This window comes from Dasypus novemcinctus, chromosome 11 (assembly GCF_030445035.2).
Source record: "Dasypus novemcinctus isolate mDasNov1 chromosome 11, mDasNov1.1.hap2, whole genome shotgun sequence".
NCBI classification, from domain to species: domain Eukaryota; kingdom Metazoa; phylum Chordata; class Mammalia; order Cingulata; family Dasypodidae; genus Dasypus; species Dasypus novemcinctus.
This window is the reverse complement of record NC_080683.1, coordinates 4477279-4499786: the sequence shown is the minus strand read 5'-3', so window position 1 is coordinate 4499786 and position 22508 is coordinate 4477279. Positions and strand designations below refer to the sequence as shown.

The 22508-nt window shown below is 42.5% G+C and overlaps 1 protein-coding gene across 3 annotated transcripts; it reads left to right on the top strand.

The window, feature by feature from the left end:
* Positions 1 to 9893: 9893 nt before the first annotated feature.
* Positions 9894 to 21047, top strand: LOC101433781 (HLA class II histocompatibility antigen, DO beta chain). 3 transcript variants are annotated; one of them, XR_009187848.2, is made up of 7 exons: positions 9912 to 10085; positions 12030 to 12299; positions 12751 to 13032; positions 13488 to 13598; positions 13838 to 13869; positions 14050 to 14151; positions 19709 to 21047. XR_009187848.2 is itself a non-coding variant. In XM_004465512.4 (6 exons), exons 1-6 carry the CDS (start codon positions 9995 to 9997, stop codon positions 14095 to 14097), a joined length of 834 nt encoding a protein of 277 aa, XP_004465569.1. In that variant the 5' UTR covers positions 9894 to 9994; the 3' UTR covers positions 14098 to 17208. The 3 variants fall into 3 exon arrangements, 1 of the variants encoding a protein (XP_004465569.1); XR_188475.3 differs by lacking the exon at positions 19709 to 21047 and adding an exon at positions 14434 to 17208; XM_004465512.4 differs by lacking the exon at positions 19709 to 21047 and having other exon boundaries at positions 9894 to 10085; positions 14050 to 17208.
* Positions 21048 to 22508: the final 1461 nt, after the last annotated feature.

Genomic DNA, 22508 nt, shown 5'->3' with positions numbered 1-22508 from the left:
GGTAAGTCCAATAAATCAGATTGTAGGTGCTGGAGTCTGTTGAGGCTCAGGATCTGGCTATCACATTGTCAGTCCAGAGATTCAAATCCCCTAAATATATCTTAAACCCCAACATTAACTGCACCTCCAGCACATTAGCATGAAAGTCTTATGAAGGGAGATCCCATCTGAGTCCAGATTCATCACACATAAACACCATTTCCAAAGAGGGGCCATCTGCCCTGGTAGTTAACCCCATCGGCCATAACCATAACTCCCATGGGTCTCTTTAGCCCTCAAAGGAACCAATATCTGGGGGTTGTATCTGCTTTATCTGTCTCTCTGACTCTGCTCAGTTGTGCATGAGGGCAAACCTTCTGCCAGCCTCCAGACTCTTTTTTAGAAACTCGTAGCCATATAAACTCATTTCTCCTTTCCATTTCCCCCTTACTTTAGGTCAAACAGCATTTTAAAGTCATGGTATTTTATGTAGACATGGATATTCTGCTGATCCGCATTGAACCTTCCGTATAAGGTCATTTTCCAGTTGCATCATCAGTTGGTAGTTGATAGTGGTCCCTCGTTGCCAGGGAGGCTCATCCCCGGGTGTCATGTCCCACGCTGGGGGGAAGGCATTGCATTTACATGCTGAGTTTGGCTTCGAGACTGGCCACATTTGAGTAACATGAAGGCTGACAGAAGGAAATTCCCAGGCACAAAGTTGCTCTAGGCCTTGTTATTATTTTGGGTTTATCAGCTCACAAGCATAGTCATTAGTATCAGGGGCTCACTGTTGAACCCTCACTCCCTCCCGGTCCCCACCACTGTACCTGGGAGACTGTCGCTGCTCCCCTAGGGACCACGACAGAGCACCACTGGCCAGGAACCCAGTACCCCCCCTACTGTGGTTTTTAATTGTTGCCACTATGAGTATATCCAAACATTGCCATGCACCCTGGACATATGTTCTGTACCGCTCCCTGTCAGTCATATATCACCTGTCATTGGTATCCCATACCAGTATCCCTCCATTGCCATTGTTGAAACACTCTGTGATCCAGAACTCCCCGAAATTTGAAGCCCAATATAATGTCATGGTCCCTTACTAGGGAATGGCATATAGCGATGAGTTTAAAGGATAGATAAAGAACTTGGATAAAGTTAGATAAAGAACTTAGATAAAGAATGTTGACTTGAAAAAATTCCACATCCTATTTTTTTCTTTTTTCCCCCCCCCCCCCCCCCCCTAATTATTCAGCTTTTCTTCACAGGAGTCCTAGACCACAGCAATGTATATATATAATATACAGCACTCCCACACATCCACCAGAAAACCTTTTCCCTTCCACAGTGATACTCTTACGCCCTATTCATATCATATTTACTTAAAGTGATGTACAGAGTCTGAGACATTAGCTTTCTAACAAGGTGACATCTGTGTTTACATTATGGTGCATACTTTAGGATACACAGTTCTTTACATTTTTAGTTATCCTATGTTTTACATTATGGTTTACATTATCAGTCTGTCATCTCCTATATGTTATGGTGTAATATTACATGTTTTATATCCATCCTTGTGTACTCTCAAGAAACTCCTCTCTTACCCCCCATTTACTTTGGTTCCACACATTTAACGTCCATTTTCCCTTCCACCTTGGTGCCCTCAGTGATAACCAACCTCCGTTTCCTGAGGAGCCACTTCCAGAGATAGATGGAATAGTGTTCAGGGCCTAACTTGCTCAACTGCCCCAATGCCCTGGGAGCCACCCTTTCTCTCGAGGGATACAGTTCCCTCTATTGGATGGCATTAGTCCTCCCCAGGATGTGGGTCCACCCCCACTCTCACTACTTGGGTTTCTACCCCATGGTGTCACCCACTCTGGCAGAATGAGCATTTAGACATTCCCCAGGAGCCCTTCCTGCATCAGACCCTCCCCTCCGAGCATTCTAAACAGGTAACCCTCTTTATTATATTTTGATATGATTTTCTTGGCATTTTACTCTCCACCAACACCTGACCCTCTCCTGGTTCGTATGCTACCCCTCCCTCCCCCCACTTTTGGGCAACGTTACCCACCCGTCCCTCCCCAGCCACCCTCAAACCCGCAAAGCCCCAAGCAAAGGCAACCCCTTGCCCCCCTTTTATCTCTTCTTTGTGTTCATACTTACCACCATCTCGTCTTAAATTCCACCCCTGCAGACATCGGCTCATATCCTTCCTCCACCCTCCGATTTCCTGCAAGCCTATCGTTCAGTCTCTTGCTATCTAGGGCAGCTTGTTTATTTCATATCATTGAGGTCATGTAGTATTTGTCCTTCAATGTCTGGGTTGCTTCACTCAACATAAGGTTCTCAAGATTCATCCATGTTATCACATGTGTTTGTAGTGTGTTTGTTCTTACAGCCGAGTAGTATTCCATTGTGTGTATATACCACATTTTATTGATCCACTCGTCTGTTGATGGGCATTTGGGTTGATTCCAACTTTTGGCAATAGTGAACAATGCTGCTATGAACATTGGTGTACATATATTGGTTTGTGTTCTTGTTTTCAGTTCTGCTGGGTATATTCCCAGCAGTGGTATTGCTGGGTCATATGGCAAATCTATGGCTAGTTTTTTGAGAAACCGCCATACTGTTCTCCAGAATGGTTGGATCCTTCTGCATTCCCACCAGCAGTGGATGAGTGTTCCCCTTCCTTCACATCCTCTCCAGCACTTGTATTCTTCTGTTTTTTTCATAGCTGCCAATCTTATGGGTGTAAGATGATATCTCATTGTGGTTTTGATTTGCATTTCCCTGATAGCTAGAGATTTGGAACATTTTTTCATGTGCTTTCTTGCCATTTGTATTTCTTCTTCGGAGAAGTGTCTGTTTAAGTCTTTTTCCCATTTTTTAAATGGATTGTTTATCTTTTTATTTTCAAGATGTAGGAGTTCTTTATATATGCAAGTTATAAGTTTCTTATCAGATATATGATTGCCAAATATTTTCTCCCACTGTGTGGGCTCCCTTTTTACTTTCTTGACAAACTCCTTTGAGGTGCAGAAGGCTTTAATTTTGAGGAAGTCCCATTTATCTATTAGTTCTTTTGCTGCTCGTGCTTTTGGTGAGATATTCATAAATCCATTACCTATTACAAGGTCCTGTAGATGTTTCCCTACACTGCTTTCTAAGGTTTTTATGGTCTTGGCTCTTATATTTAGGTCTTTGATCCATCTTGAGTTGATCTTTGTATAAGGTGTGAGATGGTAATCCTCTTTCATTCTTCTAGATATGGCTATCCAGTTCTCCAGACACCATTTGTTGAATAGGCCACTCTCTCCCAGTTGAGAGGGTTTGGTGGCTTTATCGAATATTATGTGGTTGTATATGTGAGGTTCTATATCAGAGCTTTCAATTCGATTCCATTGGTCTATATGTCTCTCCTTATGCCAATACCATGCTGTTTTCACCACCGTAGCTTTATAGTATGTTTTGAAGTCAGGTAGTGTGATTCCTCCAATTTCGTTTTTCTTTTTCAGTATGTCTTTGGCTATTCGGGGTCTCTTTCCTTTCCAAATAAATTTCATAGTTAGTTTTTCTAGTTCCTTAAAGAAGGCTGCATTGATTTTTATTGGGATTGCATTGAATGTGTAGATCAATTTTGGTAGGATAGACATCTTAATAATGTTCAGTCTTCCTATCCATGAACAAGGAATAGTCTTCCATTTATTTAGGTCTTCTTTGATTTCCTTGAACAATCTTGTATAGTTCTCAGTGTATAAGTTCTTTACCTCTTTAGTTAAATTTATTCCTAAGTATTTGATTTTTTTATTTACTATTGTGAATGGTATTTGTTTCTTGATTTCCTCCTGATCTTGCTCATTATTGGTGTACAGAAATGCTACTGATTTTTGCGCATTGATCTTATAACCTGCGACTTTACTAAACTCATTTATGAGTTCTAGAATCTTCGTTGTAGATCTCTCAGGGTTTTCTATGTATAGGATCATGTCATCTGCAAATAATGAAATTTTGACTTCTTCCTTTCCAATTTGAATGCCTTTTATTTCTGGTTCTTGCCTCAGTGCTCGAGCAAGTACTTCTAAGACAATGTTAAATAGGAGCGGCGACAGTGGGCATCCTTGTCTTGTTCCTGAGTTTAGAGGGAAGGAGTCTAGGATTTCTCCATTGTAAACAATATTGGCTTTAGGTTTTTCATATATACTCTTTATCATGTTCAAAAAATTTCCTTGTATTCCAATCATTTGGAGTGTTTTTATCAAGAAAGGGTGCTGTATTTTGTCAAATGCTTTTTCTGCATCAATAGATATAATCATGTGATTTTTTTCCTTCAATCTGTTTATATGGTGTATTACGTTGATTGATTTTCTTATGTTGAACCATCCTTGCATACCTGGGATGAATCCCACTTGGTCGTGGTGTATAATTCGTTTAATGTGTTGTTGAATACGATTAGCAAGTATTTTGTTAAGTATTTTTGCGTCTAGGTTCATTAGAGAAATTGGTCTGTAATTTTCCTTTCTTGTGATGTCTTTGTTTGGCTTTGGTACTAGGGTAATGTTGGCATCATAGAAGGAGTTGGGTAATGTTCTTTCTGTTTCGATGGTTTGGAATAGTTTCAGCAGGATTGGTGTCAGTTCTTTCCGGAATGTTTTATAGAATTCACCTGTGAAGCCATCTGGCCCTGGGCTCTTCTTAGTTGGGAGATTTTTAATAACTGATTCTATCTCTCTGCTTGTGATTGGTTTGTTAAGATCATCAATTTCTTCTTTTGTCAATATGGGCTGTTTATGTGTTTCTAGGAATTTGTCCATTTCCTCTAAATTGTCATTTTTGTTGGAATATAGTTTTTCAAAATATCCTCTTATGATAGTCTTTATTTCTGTGGGGTCAGTGGTGATATCGCCTTTCTCATTTCTTATTTTGTGTATTTGCATCTTCTCTCTTTTTTTCTTTGTTAGTGTTGCTAAAGGTTTGTCAATTTTGTTAATCTTCTCAAAAAACCAGCTCTTGGTCTTGTTTATCTGTTCAAGTACTTTCTTATTTTCTATTTCATTTAGTTCTGCTCTTATCTTTGTTATTTCCTTCCTTCTTCTTCCTGTTGGGTTACTTTGTTGTTGTTTTTCTAATTCCTTCAAATGTGCAGTTAGTTCTTCAATTTTTGCTCTTTCTTCTTTTTTGATATATGAATTTATGGCTATAAACTTCCCTCTCAGTACTGCTTTTGCTGCATCCCATAAATTTTGGTATGTTGTGTTATCATTATCATTTGTTTCAAGGTAGTCATTGATTTCTTTTGAGATTTCCTCTTTGACCCACTGTTTTTCTAAGAGTGTGTTGTTTAATTTCCAAATCGTGGTGTGAAATCTGGGCTTCTTTCCCTTGCAAATCTCCAGCTTGACTCCACTGTGGTCAGAGATAATGTTTTGTATGATTTCAATCTTTCTGAATTCGTTCAGCCTTTCTTTGTGGCCTAGCATATGATCTATCTTGGAGAATGATCCATGTGCGCTTGAGAAAAATGTATATCCTGCTGTGTTTGGGTGTAGCGATCTATATATGTCTATTAGATCGAGCTCCTCTATTATACTATTCAGATGTTTTGTTTCTTTGGTGATTCTCTTTTGAGATGTTCTGTCCAGAGTTGATAGTGGTGTATTAAAATCCCCCACTATAATTGTAGATGTATCTATTCTTTCACTTAGTTTTTCCAGCGTTTGCCTGACGTATTTAGAGGCACCCTTGTTAGGGGCATAGATATTTATGATTGTTCGATCTTCTTGACAGATTTTCCCTTTGACTAAAATGTAGTATCCTTCTTTGTCTCTCACAATTGTTTCACATTTAAAGTCTATTTTGTCTGATATTAATATAGCTAGTCCTGCCTTTTTTTGGTTATTGTTAGCTTGTATGATTGTTTTCCAGCCTTTCACTTTCAATCTCCATGCGTCTCTGGGTCTAAGATGTGTCTCTTGTAGACAGCATATGGATGGGTCATATTTCCTTATCCAGTGTCCCAGTCTGAATCTTTTGATAGGTGAGTTTAATCCATTGACATTCAGTGTTATTACTATCAAGGATTTATTTGTGTTAGCCATATTTTGATTGGATTTGTGTTTGTCATATTTTGTTCGTATATTTTTTTTTTTGTCTTTTTTGTTGTTGTTGTTGGTCTTATACTCTCCTCCAACTTTGCCTTTCCTGTTTTTTCCTTTCTTCCTGCAGAACTCCCTTTAGAATTTCTTGAAGGGGAGGTTTCTTGTTGGTATACTCTTTCAGTTTCTGTTTGTCTGCGAATATTTTGAACTCTCCATCATGTTTGAATGCTAGTTTAGCTGGATAGAGTATTCTTGGTTGGAAATTTTTTTCCTTTAGTACCTTGACTATATCATACCACTGTCTTCTTGCCTCCATGGTTTCAGAAGAGAAATCAGCACTTAATCTAATTGAGCTTCCCTTGTATGTGATGGTTTTCTTTTCTCTTGCTGCTTTTAGGATTTTCTCTTTGTCTTGAGCATTGGATAATTTGACAAGTATATGTCTTGGGGTGGGCCTGTTGGGGTTTATGACTTGTGGAGTGCGCTGTGCTTCTTAGATATGTACATCTGTCTCTTTCAGTAGATTTGGGAAGTTTTCAGCCATTATTTCCTGCAACACTCTTTCTGACCCCTTTCCCTTCTCTTCACCTTCTGGAATGCCTATAATACGTATGTTTGAGCGTTTTGCATTGTCATTCAGGTCCCTAAATCCTAATTGGATTTTTTCTATCTTCTTATTGACCCCTTCTACTATCTGTTTGATTTCTGATGTACTGTCTTCCACATCACTAATTCTCTGCTCTGTCTCTTCTAGTCTGCTGATATTTGCTGCAAGTGTATTTTTGATTTCTTGAACTGTGGTGTTCATTCCCATCATATCTGTTATGTTTTTGCGTATGTCTGCAATTTCCCCTCCAAGTGATGTCTTCATGTTGTTAACCTCTTTCATTACTGCATCAAATTTGTCGGTGATAAATGTTCTGAGATCTTTCATTGCTTGTGCCAAGTTTTGCTCCCCTTCGTGATTATTGGTTTGTTGATTGGATTCAGCCATGTTTTCCTGATTATTGGTTTGGTTCGTAGATTTTTGTTGCTTTCTGGTCATCTCTTTATTTTGACGAATTTAATCAGTTCCTTAGCTTCTTTGTCTGCTCTTGGAGGTTAATTAGTTGTTATTTTTGCACAGGTGTTATATCTTCTCTTTGTCACTTTTTTCTTCTTATTCTAGTTACTTGTTGTTGGTTAAGTTCACTTTAGAGGAAAGTATTAGTGTTGGGGAAAGGCAATTGTGTAAGCAAGGGAAAAGTGTAAAGTTGTATTGGTGATGTATGTTAATAAAGCAGGAATATGAGATCTGGAAGGATGGAGGTTAGATTCATGTAGATTGTATAGAGTTATAGCTGTAGGTAGAGTACCTTTTATGAAGTTGATGACTGAATTTGGGAGGAATATGGTATGAACTACACAGCTATTGTTTTCATGAGAGAGGGAAAAAGAAAAGAAAGGTAATAGTTTCAAGAGTGGATAATAGACAGAAAACAGAACAAAGGTATTAGAAATTAAGAGTTAGACACTTTGTGGATCAAAGAACGGGAGGTGGGGGGTGGAATATAGGAGAGACAGTAGATGATAGTGGATATCAAGATGCAGGGGAAGGGGGATAGTGTAGGTATCCTAAATCAGTTCACACAGAAATGAGGCAGTGGAGGATGGGAAAACCCAGCAAATGTGAGGTGTTCCCTGTAGCACCTATTGTATACTTGAATTAAAGTAAAAATAAGTGGAAGATGAGGGACAAGAGGGAAAGAGAAAACCGAAAAAAAAAAAAAAAAACTAATTATAATAAAGAAAAAAGAAAGGCAAGAAGAAAGGAAGAAAGAAAAAGAGGATGGGCAAACGGTGGGGAACGGATAGGGAGAAGAGAGATACAGGTACACACGTGTCACAATTGCAACACTATCTAAAACAACAACTTCCCCCCGCTTTGCCCTAAAACCCCCCCGTCTGTCTGCCCAAATGGGTCTGCAAGCACCTCCCTTCCCACAAACCCCCAATAGGCCAATAGGCCGCCCAGGGCCCACGAACTCCCCGGTACTGCAGATGCTAAAAAAAAAAAAAAAAAAAAAAAAAAAAAAAATTAAGTAAAATTAAAAAAAAAAAACAAAAACAAAAAAAAACAAAACCAGAAACCCCTCCGCAGGCCCGGCTCCGCCCGCCGCGGAGGCTTGGACCGGCTCTGCCCGGCTCCTCACGCCGCCTTGGCCTGGCCTGGCTCCGCCCAGCTCCGCTCGCTACAGCGGCCCAGCCGGCTCCGGCGTCCACCTCCCGCCACCGGGGCCTGGACCGGCCCTGCCCGGCTCCGTACCCGCCGCGGCCTGACCCGGGCCCGCCCGGCTCCAAACGCTACCGCGGCCCGCAGCCGGGGCCTGCACCGGCCCCGCCCGGCTCCAAGCGCTACCGCGGCCCGCAGCCGGGGCCTGCACCGGCCCCGCCCGGCTCCAAGCGCTACCGCGGCCCGCAGCCGGGGCCTGCACCGGCCCCGCCCGGCTCCAAGCGCTACCGCGGCCCGCAGCCGGGGCCTGCACCGGCCCCGCCCGGCTCCAAGCGCTACCGCGGCCCGCAGCCGGGGCCTACACCGGCCCCGCCCGGCTCCAAGCGCTACCGCGGCCCCAGCCGGGGCCTGCACCGGCCCCGCCCGGCTCCAAGCGCTACCGCGGCCCGGCTCGGCCTGGCTCGGCCCCGCCCGGCCCCGCTCCGGCGTCCGCCGCTGCGGCCCGGCCTGGCTCAGCCCCACCGAGCGGGGCTAGATGCCTCGTCTCCGCCTACCCAAGAAGGGAATCCTCTACAGGTAGCTGGGATCTCCGTGTATATTTCACAGATGAATCCTCTCTGTTACCTTCCCTCCAAATCGATGTCCAGACACCTCCGGACCAGCAAAAATCCCGAAACAATCCGGTCCCAAAGAGTCTCCAACGCCGCCCAGCCGATTCCCTGCAGAAGACTCTAACAGGGATGTTCACTCAGCCGCCATCTTGCCCATCTCCCCCAAAATTCTTGAAAGACCCTCTGCTGCCTTATTTTACTCATTTCCAATTCGCTTTTTATACTTTTGAAATATGGCTTCCCCGCTTAACCTTTTGCTGTGCCACTGAAGGTCATTAATGCTCCACGAATCACATTTCTTATTTTCATCCTCTAGGACATTTTTGCGGCATTTTCTTCCTTTGAGAAACCTCAACTTCTTTTTTTTCTTTCTCTTAAGCATAAGCTGTGGATTGAACTGAACTCGGGACCTCGTACATGGGAAACAGTCACTCAGTCACTGAGCTATACCTGCACCCCTCAACTTTTTTTTTTTTTTTTTTTTTTTTTACTCTCTCCACGTTTCTTAGAAAGTAAACTTACTCTCTTAGAAGTAAACGTACTCTCTTGGGAATTCTTTATATCTTTCACTGGTTCTCTGAAATCTCTCTTTCTCCTTCACTAACTCCTCTAAAGGGACATCCTTGAGAATGCTGCCTACTTTTCGTCTTTATTTACATGTTCTCCATTGTAATATCAACTACCCCACACGAAAAGACACCCTATTGGTCAGAACAGGCAGGGACAGAGCTGAGTGAGCACAGAGGAGTATGTAAGACCCTGTACTATGCTGTGCATGTTTTGTAAAATTCTTTCCCCAACCCATTTCCACATGACCAAACTACTGTCAGTGATTCTGCAGGTAAGCAGTTAATGAGTGGTACGACATAACTTTATGAAAGTGTTCTACCCAGCACCTAATGATGCAAAACCTCTTCTATCTTGATTGGTTATCAGTCTGAGAAGTTTCCAATCCCAAGGAGGCCAGAAGGTGCCTGTGTGCTTAAGGATTCCTTTGTGACTGAGTGGTGTGGGGTCAAGCCCTGTTCTGCAGAGGTTGACCTCATTTTACTCTGTCTCTCTGTCTCTTTCTTTTGTTCTCCAGCATGGGGTCTGGGTGGGTTCCCTGGGTGGTGGCTCTGCTAGTGAATCTTATCAGGCTTCGTTCCTTTGTGACTCAAGGCAGAGAGTCTCCAGGTAAGAACAGAGCAATTGGAGCGTGTGTGTGTGTGTGTGTGTGTGTGTGTGTAAGAACTGGCACGGGGAAGGGAGGGCATTCTCTCTAGGTCCAGGCTGTAGACCAAACTGGAAGTGGCTTCTGGCTCCGAAGAGTAGGGCCTCTCTCTTTTTTAAAAAAAATTCTTTATTTATTTCTTCCCATCCCCTCATCACTTGCACTTGCTGTGTCTGTTCATCTTCTTTGTTTCTTTAGGAGGCACCAGGAACTGAAGCCGGGACCTCTGATGTGGGAAGGAGGTGCTTAATTGCTTAAGCCACTTCTGTTCCCTGCTTTGTTGTGTCTCTTGTTGTGTTTTTCTTATTGTGTCTCCTGTTGTGTCTTGTTGTGTCAGTTTGCTGTGCCTGCCCATTGCACCAGCTCACTATCTTCTTTAGGAGGCACCAGGAACCGAACCACGGACCTCCCATGTGGTAGGCAGGAGCCCAATTCTGCAAGCTGCATCTGCTTCCCTGCTCCTCTCTTTGATAGAATAATACTTCTTCCTTCCTTAACACACACAGGGGACTGTTTAGAAAAGGAACTTTTGGTGCCAGAGCCACTGTTTCAAGGAGTAGGGAGTAGGGAAAATGGGGAACATTTTATCTTGTTTAGGGTCCTTATTTTATCAGTCTCTAAAGACTAGAGAACAGTAAAACCTAGAGAATAGCTGCCATTCTTCAATCAGGCTGTTTGCTCTGATGATTGTTATTGGTTCGATATTTATCCAATTAAGGTTTTCAAAAGAAATTGAATACAAAGGTTGATTCTTCTGCCATGTATTAAGCCACTATTATGTGGTTAGAATTATACCAATCGGCTTTGAGAAGAAGATTCGAATAAATGATCTTTATCCTCAGGTAACTGGGCATACAATATTACTGTTATTTTTCTAGTTGAGTCCATACGAACATGGGGCAACGTTAGAGGGTGACAATACATGTTTTGCAGTAGAAAACAGGATGTAATGTGCTAAGAACAGAATGCTCTTTGAATGTCAAAGTCTCATTAAACCCAAAAGAGGAACAAACCTAGGGGAGAGGAACATCCTTCTTTGAGAAGAGAAACCACTCTGAGCTTATAACGTCCATTACACAGGACAGTTGGGAAAAAATCAGCACAGATCTCAAATGAAGACTGAGCACTCAGAATTTTTCTGATTCAGACTTTTAGAGGAAATAGAGATGAATATAAATGGTGAGGAACTGGGAGATTGGAACCTTAGCCTGAAATTAGCTATGACGCCCATCTGGAAAGAGTCCTCCATCCTGACAGCTAGGTCAGTAGCTCCTGAATTTAGAAGGGAAAGTAAATGTACAGCTCAAGATCAGTGACAGCTGTCCTTCAACTCTCAACTTAGACATCATTTCTTCAGGGAGATCTTTACGGAAGGTAGCAGGAGAGTTTCTCATCTACTGTGCACCTAATCTGTGTTTCTACTTCCATCGCTCCCTCACTTTCCCCCAGAAGGAACATGTAGAATGAACTTGGCAAGGGCAAAGGTGCTTTTGAATTATTCTACGTGGAGATGGACCATTTTGACTTCATAGTAAAGGGAATGAAAACCATGGGCTTTTGAGAACTTGGCTAGGAGAAACCTAGCATCGTGACAGGCAGAGCATCAATACATATTTATTGAATAAACACATGAATGAATGTTTATGACTCTCGGGACTCCCTCTTGGCTTGCCTCTGTGGATTACACATCTCCTGTTGGGCTGGCTGGTGAGGTGGGTCTCAGGCTTCTTCCACCGTGGATGTATTTTGGTAAGAGGAACCAGGGTGGGTCCAAGGGGAGAAGAGGCTACTGTGGCCTGTTTACTGAGCTCAAAAGGCCTCCCCCCAAGCCCATGTGGTCTGCCATAATTTTCAGGTATGGGTAATTAAAGTGGGGGCTGCTTCAATGTCCTTTTTTGGTTTTCCAGAAGATTTTGTGATTCAGGCAAAAGCTGACTGCTACTTCACCAATGGGACAGAAAAGGTGCAGTTTGTGGTCAGGTTCATCTATAACCTGGAGGAGTATGCACATTTCGACAGTGATGTTGGCATGTTTGTGGCATTGACGGAGCTGGGGCGGCCGGATGTTGAGCAGTGGAACAATCTGCCAGATCTACTGGAGACGAGCAGAGCTGCTGTGGATACGGTCTGCAGACGCAACTACAAGCTTGGTGCACCCTTCACTGTGGAGACAAAAGGTGAGGTGGAGGATGGGGTCTGGTGGCGCTCAGGAAATCTCCCCGTGTGGACCTAGTCATGGTTCTTCTTCCTTGTAATAAGCAATTTCCTCTTCAGGATAATGTGTATGAGTAGGGTAGTCTGAGTACTTCTTCTGTCTCTAACTATGACCCACCCATTATCCTCATAATTCAGATCACTGTGGTCTTTGTCCCAGAGCCCCAAGTGCTCAGGGACTTTAAGGACTAACTAGAGGGAGTAATTGTGAGAGTCCCTGAAAGGGTTTGCATCCTTTGAGGGGACATTGGGACACCTGGTTTCTGAGTCTTGGGAGCTGAGATGTCTCCCTTTTCCCAGTTTCCACTGGGGAGAACTAGAGGAGATTAGGGGCAGGGATTCATTCCTACAGAAACTCCTGGCCCAGCTTAGTGATTTTCCTTCATAATGGTTTGTCTTTCCCTCCTTTCCCAGTGCAACCAGAGGTGACGGTGTATCCAGAGAGGACCCCATCCCTGCATCACCACAACTTGCTGCTCTGCTCTGTGACTGATTTTTATCCAGGAAACATCAAGATCAGGTGGTTCCGGAATGGGCAGGAAGAGAGAACTGGGATCGTGTCCACTGGCCTCATCAGGAACGGAGACTGGACCTTTCAGACCATGGTGATGCTGGAAATGACTCCTGAGCTTGGAGATGTCTACACCTGCCTTGTTGATCACCCCAGCCTGCAGAGCCCTGTTTCTGTGGAGTGGAGTGAGAATCAGCCTATTGTACTCTCTGGGCCTGACTCAGGGTCATACTGTCTCAACAGGGGGCCTGTGCCATCTCATCACACATCTTGGCTAATGTACCAATTCTTCCTTCCCCTTATCTGGGGAAGTCACAGAAATCCAGAGTCCTTGGGTTATGTGGGAGAAAACATGGCAGATATCTAACCTTGTACCTTCCAATAGAATACAGAGGTCCAGTCACCTCAACACTTACTTCCAGCCCTGGGAACTAGAATCCTCTATTGAGTTGGTCTTAGCTTATAGGTGTCATTCTTATGGGTTCTGAGAATCATAACAGATGAGAGGCAACTGCATGGGTGCAAGTGTTGGCCTCGAAGAGCCATTTCTGAAGTGATTCCTTGTCTAGACAGGCTTTGGGATTTCAGGGAGGTGCACAACATATTGGATTTTACTAAATTTAAGTACTGTTTCCTGCAGGAGCTCAGCCTGATTATTCTTGGAGGAAGGTGCTGGGTGGCGTTGGAGCCTTCCTGTTTGGTCTAATCTTCCTTCTTGTGGGGATCATCATCTGCCTCAGGGCTCGGAAAGGTAACAAGCCTCTAAGGAAAGCCGCGTGGCTTCCCCACTTCCCACTGTCTCTGATGCCAAAGATCCAAGGCCAGGATCTCAGGGATCATTGGGATACTCTTTTCTGAAGCCAGAAGCATTCCAGGGGATTTTCAGAGCTAGAGTTCTGATATCACAGGTCATTCTCCCTCCCTTCAGGACAATCATGCTCATTTGGTCCTAATTGGGGCATTCTATTTCTTCTCTTTCTCTCTCTCTAGGGTATATGGAGACTCAGTTGTCCAATGATGGGGTAAGTCTCTTCTGTTTTGTCTTTGGGTAGCGGATCATTCCCTTGGTTCTTTGGTCATGAGGAGATGCCATGGGGCTAAAGAGACTTAAGGGTGGCTCTGGTTGGGTGGTACTTTTTCTCTTGAGTTCCTGAAATGGAAGGGTGGGGTGCCATATGAGACATTTGTCATTGTCCCTGCAGGTCTCAAGAGCTCTTCTCCCACCACAGCTATACCAAGGTCCTCACTGAAGCATTGTTCCGTGGACTCTAAAGTTGTATGGAGTGGCCTGGGCCCAAGTCTAGGTAAAGGACATTTAGAGGTCAGAGTTCTGGGAATGACTCTTTTCCGTGCCCCTTTGAGGAGTCCTGAGCTGATTCTAGTTGTGCTTTTGGAGATCAAGTATCTCCCACTCTTCTGCCCTTCTTCCTCTTATTTATGTACTTGGTTAGTTTCCATTTCCAGGGAAATGGTCCATGAAATTCCCTCATGCCTAATTTCTTCCAGCCCAAAACTGTTAACTTTTCTGAGGTCCACTTGAACCTTATAAGTAATTTACCCAAAATCTTTCTCTCTTCCAACGGCAGTCTCCAGAATGTCTTCAGAAGACAAAGACTCAGACAGTGAAATGTTTCCTGTTTTATTTTTAAAAACTTTGTTACGTAAAATAAAACCAAGGTACAATCACACAAAATGTATAATTTAATGAATTATTTAAGGTAAAACCCCTGTAATTACCACTCAGGTTAAGAAATAGAACTTTGTCTGCCATCTCTGATGTCTCTATGTGTCTTAGGTCAGTCAAATCCCCTCTTCCCCTGAAAAACAGCCATACGCTGACTTTTATAGGAACCTCTTTTCTGTGTTTCTTTATAGCTTATTCCCTTAACCATGCATCCCCTGACACTGTAGCTTAGTTGTGTCCAGCTTTTTAAAATATCTGTTTTGTCTCATACTTTACAGTTTTCTCCTCTATCCCTTTCTTTTCCTTATGATTCATCTGCTGAGAAACCGGCATCATTTGATCTACAGAGTTTCCCACAGTCTGGATTTTGCTGATTGCCCATATGGGGCAATTTAACAAACTGCTCTGTCCTCTGCACTTCCTGCAAATTGGCATCTGGAGGTAGAGGCTGGATCCAACTCAGATTTTATCTCTTTGAAATGGGCCGTGGTATGGTCTTTCACCATGTAGCATATAATTGTTTCTCTTTTTTTTAATGACAGCCATTGATGCTCATTGAGTAAGTCCCATAAATCATTGGGGACTGCACACTGGTGATATTCTAGTTCTGTCATTCCTTGTTCATTTATGTGCTGGATTATTTCTATAAAGATAAATTTCCCTTCATTTACTCTTGTGTTACTAGTGGTACACTGGAAAGGCAGAATCAGTGTTTGGCTCTTTCCTTTATTTACCAGTTTTCAGGGTAATGAATTTGTTTCTTACTGTCATACAAAGGTAATCAGTTAGGATTTTTGTGTGTGTGTGTGTATATTATGGACTCATGAATTTAAACATATTTGATGGGTTCTAATTCATTGCAATTTTTATCCTTGCTGAAGCTCAAACATTTCATTTTTGGCTAGTGGAAACTTCTTCAAATGACTCCTGAGTTCTTTTGACACAAGCCGTTTGACAGTTTTTTTTATTATACTGTATGAATACCATATAATATCTATAAGGATATATGTATAAGGATATACTTCCTGCTCAGACCTAGAGTCAACCATTTATCCAGAAAGCCCTGGTTTATATTAGTGGGAAATGTCACTTAAAACCATAATCTGGAGTTAGGGAATTAGTCATAGCATCATGCCTTTTCAGTGGAGACATATATTCAAATCATAAAAAGTTAATCTCTTCTATATTACATTTGCATCTCCCTTCTTCTACATCAAGAATTCTAGGTTTTTTTTCCTTTCTTTTCTTTTTTTAAAAGATTTATTTATTTATTTCTCTCCTCTTCCCCCCCACCCTGATTGTCTGTTCTCTGTGTCTATTTGCTGTGTCTTCTTTGTCCACTTCCGTTGTTGTCAGCGGCACGGGAATCTGTGTTTCTTTTTGTTGTGTCCTCTTGTTGTGTCAGCTCTCTGTGTGTGTGGCGCCATTCCTGGGCAGGCTGCACTTTCTTTCACGCTGGGCGGCTCTCCTTACGGGGCGCACTCCTTGCGCATGGGGCTCCCCTACACGGGGGACACCCCTGCGTGGCAGGGCACTCCTTGTGCACATCAGCACTGCATGTGGGCCAGCTCCACACGGGTCAAGGAGGCCCCAGGTTTAAACCGCGGACCCCCCATGTGGTAGACAGATGCCCTAACCACTGGGCCAAGTCTACCACCAAGCATTCTGGTTTTCAAGAACACAGAGAAAGACACAATTAGAATATCCCTACTTGCTCTTTTGATTTTCCCGTGTAACATACATAGCAGTCTAAACATAACAATACTCATACAACACCACCATAGTCTTCATTTCTCAGGTGGGTTTTATTTTATTTCCAATTAGTTTCTGATTGCTGTCATATTTCTGATTTATGTTGTTCTTTTATATCTTATAACACTTTCTTAATGACTGTTAGCATAGTTTGAAACAGTTGGTTACAGTTTAGTTTCTTTGGTAGCATGATTTTTCTGGTGTGCTTTCATTGTCTGTAAGGATATAATTCTGTCCCATATTCTCTTTATTCTCTTCTTTCTTACATTAAGTTTGTATGAGATTTGGCCTCAGTCCTTTCCTATTGTTCATTTTAATGTGAAATTAATTTTTTTGGCCTTTTAAAAGAATGTTTGGTTCAGCATAGTTTAACTGCACAGAGCTTCCTTTTCCGGCTATTTTTGTATAGTGCTAAAAGATATGGTAGCTTGCTTTTGGAGAGTTCTTGACTTTTCCATTTCTTCATGTGACCTCCTTTTCCTTTGTCTCCTGGTCCCCTCTTTTTCCCCTCATTGCAGGGACAGCCTTGGAATGGTGCCAGGATGGTCAGTTCAGACCGTCCTCAGGGGTGGGATTATTCCATTCCCTTCTGACCTTACCAAGGCCCCTTATGTTCAGCTGCTATTGGATAGGGCAGAGCTGCCGGGAGTTTCACCTGCTGTTCTCATATTGGCCTGCTGTACTTTGCAATGAGCACCTGTTGGCTATTTAGGATTTATGGTATTATCAGGTATGTCACATGCCAGGTTCCTTCTCTCCACTTTCTCCAGCACAGACTCCTATGCTCTGTGGCTCTTTTGACAATTGGTGGCTTGTTCCCACCGACTTGTATTTTGAGGTTCACAAAAACACCTTGTTACCTAGATTTGTTGAAAAAAATGTTGCTAATATGTTTCTTAAAATAAACTCTTTTATTTTGAGATAATTGTAGATTCACTTATACTTATAAGAAATAATACAAAGAAGTTCCATGCACTCTTTATCCAGTTTGCCCCAATTGTTACATCTTGAAAAACAAAATAACATAATCAGCATATTGACATTGATATAGTCCAGATACAAAACATTTCATCACCACAATATCCCTTATCTTGCCTTTTTATAGCCACACCCACTTCCCTTCCATCCCTGTCCCCTTCAAAACCCCTGGTAAACACTAATATGTTTTCCATTGCTATAATTTTTTCATTTCAAGAATGTTACATAAATGGACTCATATAATATATAACCTTTTGTGATTGACTGTTTTCACTCAGCACAATTCCCTGGAGATCCATTCAGGCTGTCAATAGTTGGCTTTTTTTAATTGCTGAATAGTATTCCACAGCATGGGTACATAGTATCTAGAAGGAAGGAGTACTCTCTTTTTCTATTATTCTCCTCTCCTTCCTTTTTAAAAATTAATTTTTATTTCAACGCCCCCCCCCCCGTTGTCTGCTTTCTGTGTCCATTTGCTGTGTGTTCTTCTGCATCCGCTTGCATTATCTGGTGGCACCAGGAAACTGTGTCTTTTTTTTTATCGTTCCTGCGGCATCTTGCTGCATCAGCTCTCTGTGTGTGTGGCAGCACTCCTGGGTGGGCTGCGCTTTTTTCATGCGAGGCAGCTCTCCTTGCGGGGAGCACTCCTTGTGTGAGGGGCACCCCTACATGGGGGCACCCCTGTGTATCACAGCACTCCTTGTGCACATCAGCACTGCACATGAGCCAGCTCACCACCTGGGCCAGGAGGCCCTGGGGATCGAACACTGAACTCTCCATATAGTAGATGGACACTCTATTAGTTGAGCCACATTTGCTTTCCTCCTTCCCTTTTCCTAAACCAGTCATCCCACAATTAAGCTTTTTTACCCAGATCTTTCAGGATTTATGGTCATATTATTATACTTAATATGGTAAAATTATTTGAAAATTAGGAATAAGAAATATCATTATGGCAATGACTAGCCCCAAATTTCCCGTTACCTAATAAGAAAAAAATTTATTTAGTGAAATAATGGAAAAGTGAAATGTGGATGTTAATATATGTAAGTTTGTACATTTTTCAAGTGGCTCAAGTATTTTAAAAGCTTGACTTTACATAAAACTTATTTTATAATTTATACGAGATCACTTAATATAGTATTATATGTAAATGTGTTAGACAAATATAATGGATCATGCCATTTTCAATGATTAGACAATCATTGATTATGTAACTGAGAAATATATAAGACTCAGTTTAGTTCAGGTTTGTATATGTGTGTATTTCAGAATTCCAGATATTATATGTGTGTGTGTATATATATATTCTGACTTTATTTTTTTTGTACTTTAATTAGTATGGGTAAGTGAAGTTCCTGAAAGCACCACATCTCCCATATTAGATCATGATTCACATAAACCAAGTTAAAAAAAAGTTTTTGACATAATCAGAGAAATTTTAACATCTAACATAATCTGTAATTAGTGACATTCAGAAATTATTGTTAGTTACTTATGTTAAAATTTTTTACCTGTTAGAGATACAAACTGAAATATTTATAGGTTGAAATGATATGATATTTAAGATTTGCTTTAGGGAAATGGATGTGGCTCAACCAATAGTGCTTCTGCCTACCAGATAGGAGGTCCAGGGTTCGGTGCCCAGGGCCTCCTGGCCTGTGTGGTGAGCTGGCCCACGCGCAGTGCTGCTGCGTGCAAGGAGTGCCTGCCCATGCAGGGATGCCCTCATGTAGGGGTGCCCCCCACGCAAGGAGAGCCACCCCGTGCAAAAGCCCAGCCTGCCTAGGAGTGGCACTGCACACATGGAGACCTGACATGGCAAGATGATGCAACAAAAAGAGACACAGATTCCCAGTGCTGCCTGATGAGAATACAAGCGGACACAGAAGAACATACAGCAAATGGACACAGAGAGCAGACAATGGGGGTAGAAGAGGGGAGAAATAAATAAATAAATCTGAAAAAAAAAGATTTGGCTTTAAATTCTCCAATAAAGCAAGACCAACCCCTCCTCCCCCCCAAAACCATGGGGATAAAGAGTAAATGAAATAAGACTGACAAAAGGTTGATTTTTTATCTGAGCTCATGGGGGTTTGTTATTCTATTAATATTCTCTCTCCTTTTGTGACTGAAAATTCCATAATAAAGACTTAGAAATAAATACCACATGCTAATTTTAGATCCATTTATTTCTAATGTGCAGACAAACTCTGGGAATTTGGTGCCTCAGGAGTCTACCCTTTGTTTACACATATGTATACTATCCTCAGAGTGGTGATGTTAAAAGGTGCTATAAAAAGTGACTTTTCAGTCAACATATATATAGGGAGAGAGTGGAATAAATGGGTGATAAAAATCTATAAGCACACGCAAATTACCAGAGTGTGGGTAGAGTCCAAGAAAACTTCCAAAGGAGCTGCTAATCAGAGCATTTCTTTCCCTAGTCAGCTGGTCAAAAGTCCGATTTCATGAGCAAAGCAAGTTTAACACTGAGAGTGGAAACAAGAGCAGGAACTGCAAAAATGCCCCCAGTGGCATCACATTTTGAATACTAGCATAACACGGGTGTCTCAGTCAACATCCTTGGTTGCAAACCACATAAACCATTCAACACGCAAATTAAGCACCTAAAAGAATTTACTGCATGGTTACTGGGAGGACCAGAGACCAGGCTTGGAGACTGTCCCAAGACAAGGCCCATTATCGCCCTGCTTAACTGGTTTTACTGCTGCTGAACGGGCCACCTTAGCTGGAAGCTCCAGCACCCTCTGCATTGGGCCTGGGGCTGCAGCCTACACCACTGGTCCCACTGTCGCTGGAGACTACAAGTGACGGCCACCAATGCCACCTCCTGCTGCTTTTTCATGTTACTAATTTACAACTCAGTGTCTCAAGTGGGTGCATCAAAACATGGCAGATGGGGTTCACTGCCATGCCAGTTGGCCCTTCTTTGGAGCTGGTGTTTCTGCATGATGGAGCTGGACTCAGATGGGATCTCTTTTCACAAGCCTTTCATGCTACTTTACTGGAATTGTAATTGGTGCTGGGGCTTAAGATATATCTAGGGGATTTGAATCTCTGGACTAACAATATGATAGCCAGGCCCTGACCTCAACAGACTTCAGCTCCTACACTCTGATTTATTGGACTTACCCCACTCAGCTAACATGGAGTTGAAGAATGTCAACCACCACACCATGGAGCCTAGAGTGCCTACAACTGAAAGCAGGAGGATTGCATCCAGTATCCATGTGGAATCTAAACCCCCTCTTGACATAGATGTGGAATGGACACAACCAAGCCAAGGTCCACAGGAAGGAGGAATACAGTAAGGATTAGAGTGGACTTACTGATATTCTATTCATGAACTATTATAGTTAATAATCAAGAAAATGTGGCATTGATGTGGAAAAAGTGGCCATGGTGGCTGCTGGGTGCGGGGAGTGGGAGGAAGAGAAGAGATGTGGAGGCATTCTCGGGACTTGGAGTTGTCCTGGGTGGTGCCCCAGGGACAATTGCCGGATGTTGTATGTCCTCCCATGGCCACTGGATGGAACGTGGGAGAGTGTGGGCTATGGTGTGGAACACGGGACATGGGGTGCAGCGATGCCCGGAGATGTACTCACCAGACGCAATGGATGTGACATGATGATAGGGGAGAGTGTTATTGGGGGGGGAGTGGTGGGGTGGGGGCGGTGGGGGCGAATGGGGACCTCATTTTTTTTAATGTAATATCTTTTAAAAAAATGAATAAATTGAGTAGAATTTGAAAAAAAAACAAAACTGGTGCTTGTGTCCTCACTACAAAGGTAACCCGGGAAAGTGAGTACCGGCAGGGAAACACCTGGCATTTTAAACGTCTGTCATAGGCGGGCTTTGCCTCATGTGGTGGGGAAAACAGGTGCGGGAACACAAGCATGCAAGGAGGTCCAGATGATGGGTGGCCAAAAAATATCAAATTCTACTATGCCAGGGAAGAATTGCCCATCTACAGAACTTCTTCATGTGAAGGGGGCATCTGTGTACTACCTAGAATTATTTATAAAATACCTCTAAATTAGAGCTACTTGAGTACATTCTCCAGGGCCACTTCTTTCTGCTTTTACAACCAACAACAGGCCATTCTGGAGACTTGTGGTTTGATTAAGGTATTTTCCCTTGGAATCTCTCATTGCAAAGGATTAGAGTTGTTTGACTTCACCTCAAATTAGAAAGTGGGGGGAAAATTCAGCAAGCTTCAGCCAGAGAGAGGAGAAAAGAAGGTCATCAAAAGATGTGTATGCCATTTACCATGAAATAGCAGGAATTTGGTAATAGCAAAGTTTTGTTGGAGCCAGCTTTTCCCTTTCCTGCTAAACTTGGTGAAGGACTAAGATTTTTATAGGTTTTTACAAAATGTATAATGGCTTGCATCTGTCATTGCAATATCATGCAGAACAATTCCAGTGTCTCAAAAATGTCCCAGGAATCACCTCTTCTCCCCCTCCCTCCCCTCAGAGCCCCTGGTGACCACTGCCCTTATATCAGTGTGTGGCGCAAAGTGCAAACCATAATGCTGACAAGAGCCCACGGGCAGTAGCAGTGCTTCAATACGTTTCGTCAGTCGCAACAAGTGTACCACACTAACGAAAGATGTTAACAGGGGAAAGGGGGGCGGTACATGGGAATCCTCTATATTTCTGATGTTTGTATAATCTAAAGCTTCTTTAAAAATAAATAATTATGTTTATTTTAAAAATCTGAGGAGCACAGGGACTGGTTCACTCCTTGAGTGTGAGGAGTGGGTTCACGAGGATAACGCTGAAGGTCTGAGAGGAAACGTGGGATGAGGACGGCAGGGACTGCCTAGTTCTGGGTCTCCGTACAAGCCTGAGTCAGTGTTGATGGCGATCAGGTTAAGAGAACGGTAAAGTACTGAAAGAACCCAAAGGAATTAATATTTATTCTGCACCCAAACTCTGTGGTCGTATCACGATGCAAACTATCTCACTTAGTCTTCCTAAAACACCCACTCATACATAAACTGATGACTCTAGGTAAGTATTATCTCACTTTTTAAACATTTGTTATTGTGAAATATAACACACATTATATAAAACACACATACACAAAGTTTAATAAAAATTGTAAAGAAATGTGCAGTAATAGCATGGGTGCTGTTACTTATGCAACTAACCAGTTGAAAATAACTGAATATTATCAGCTCCCACATGACTCTCATGTATCTCTTCTCATTTACACCCA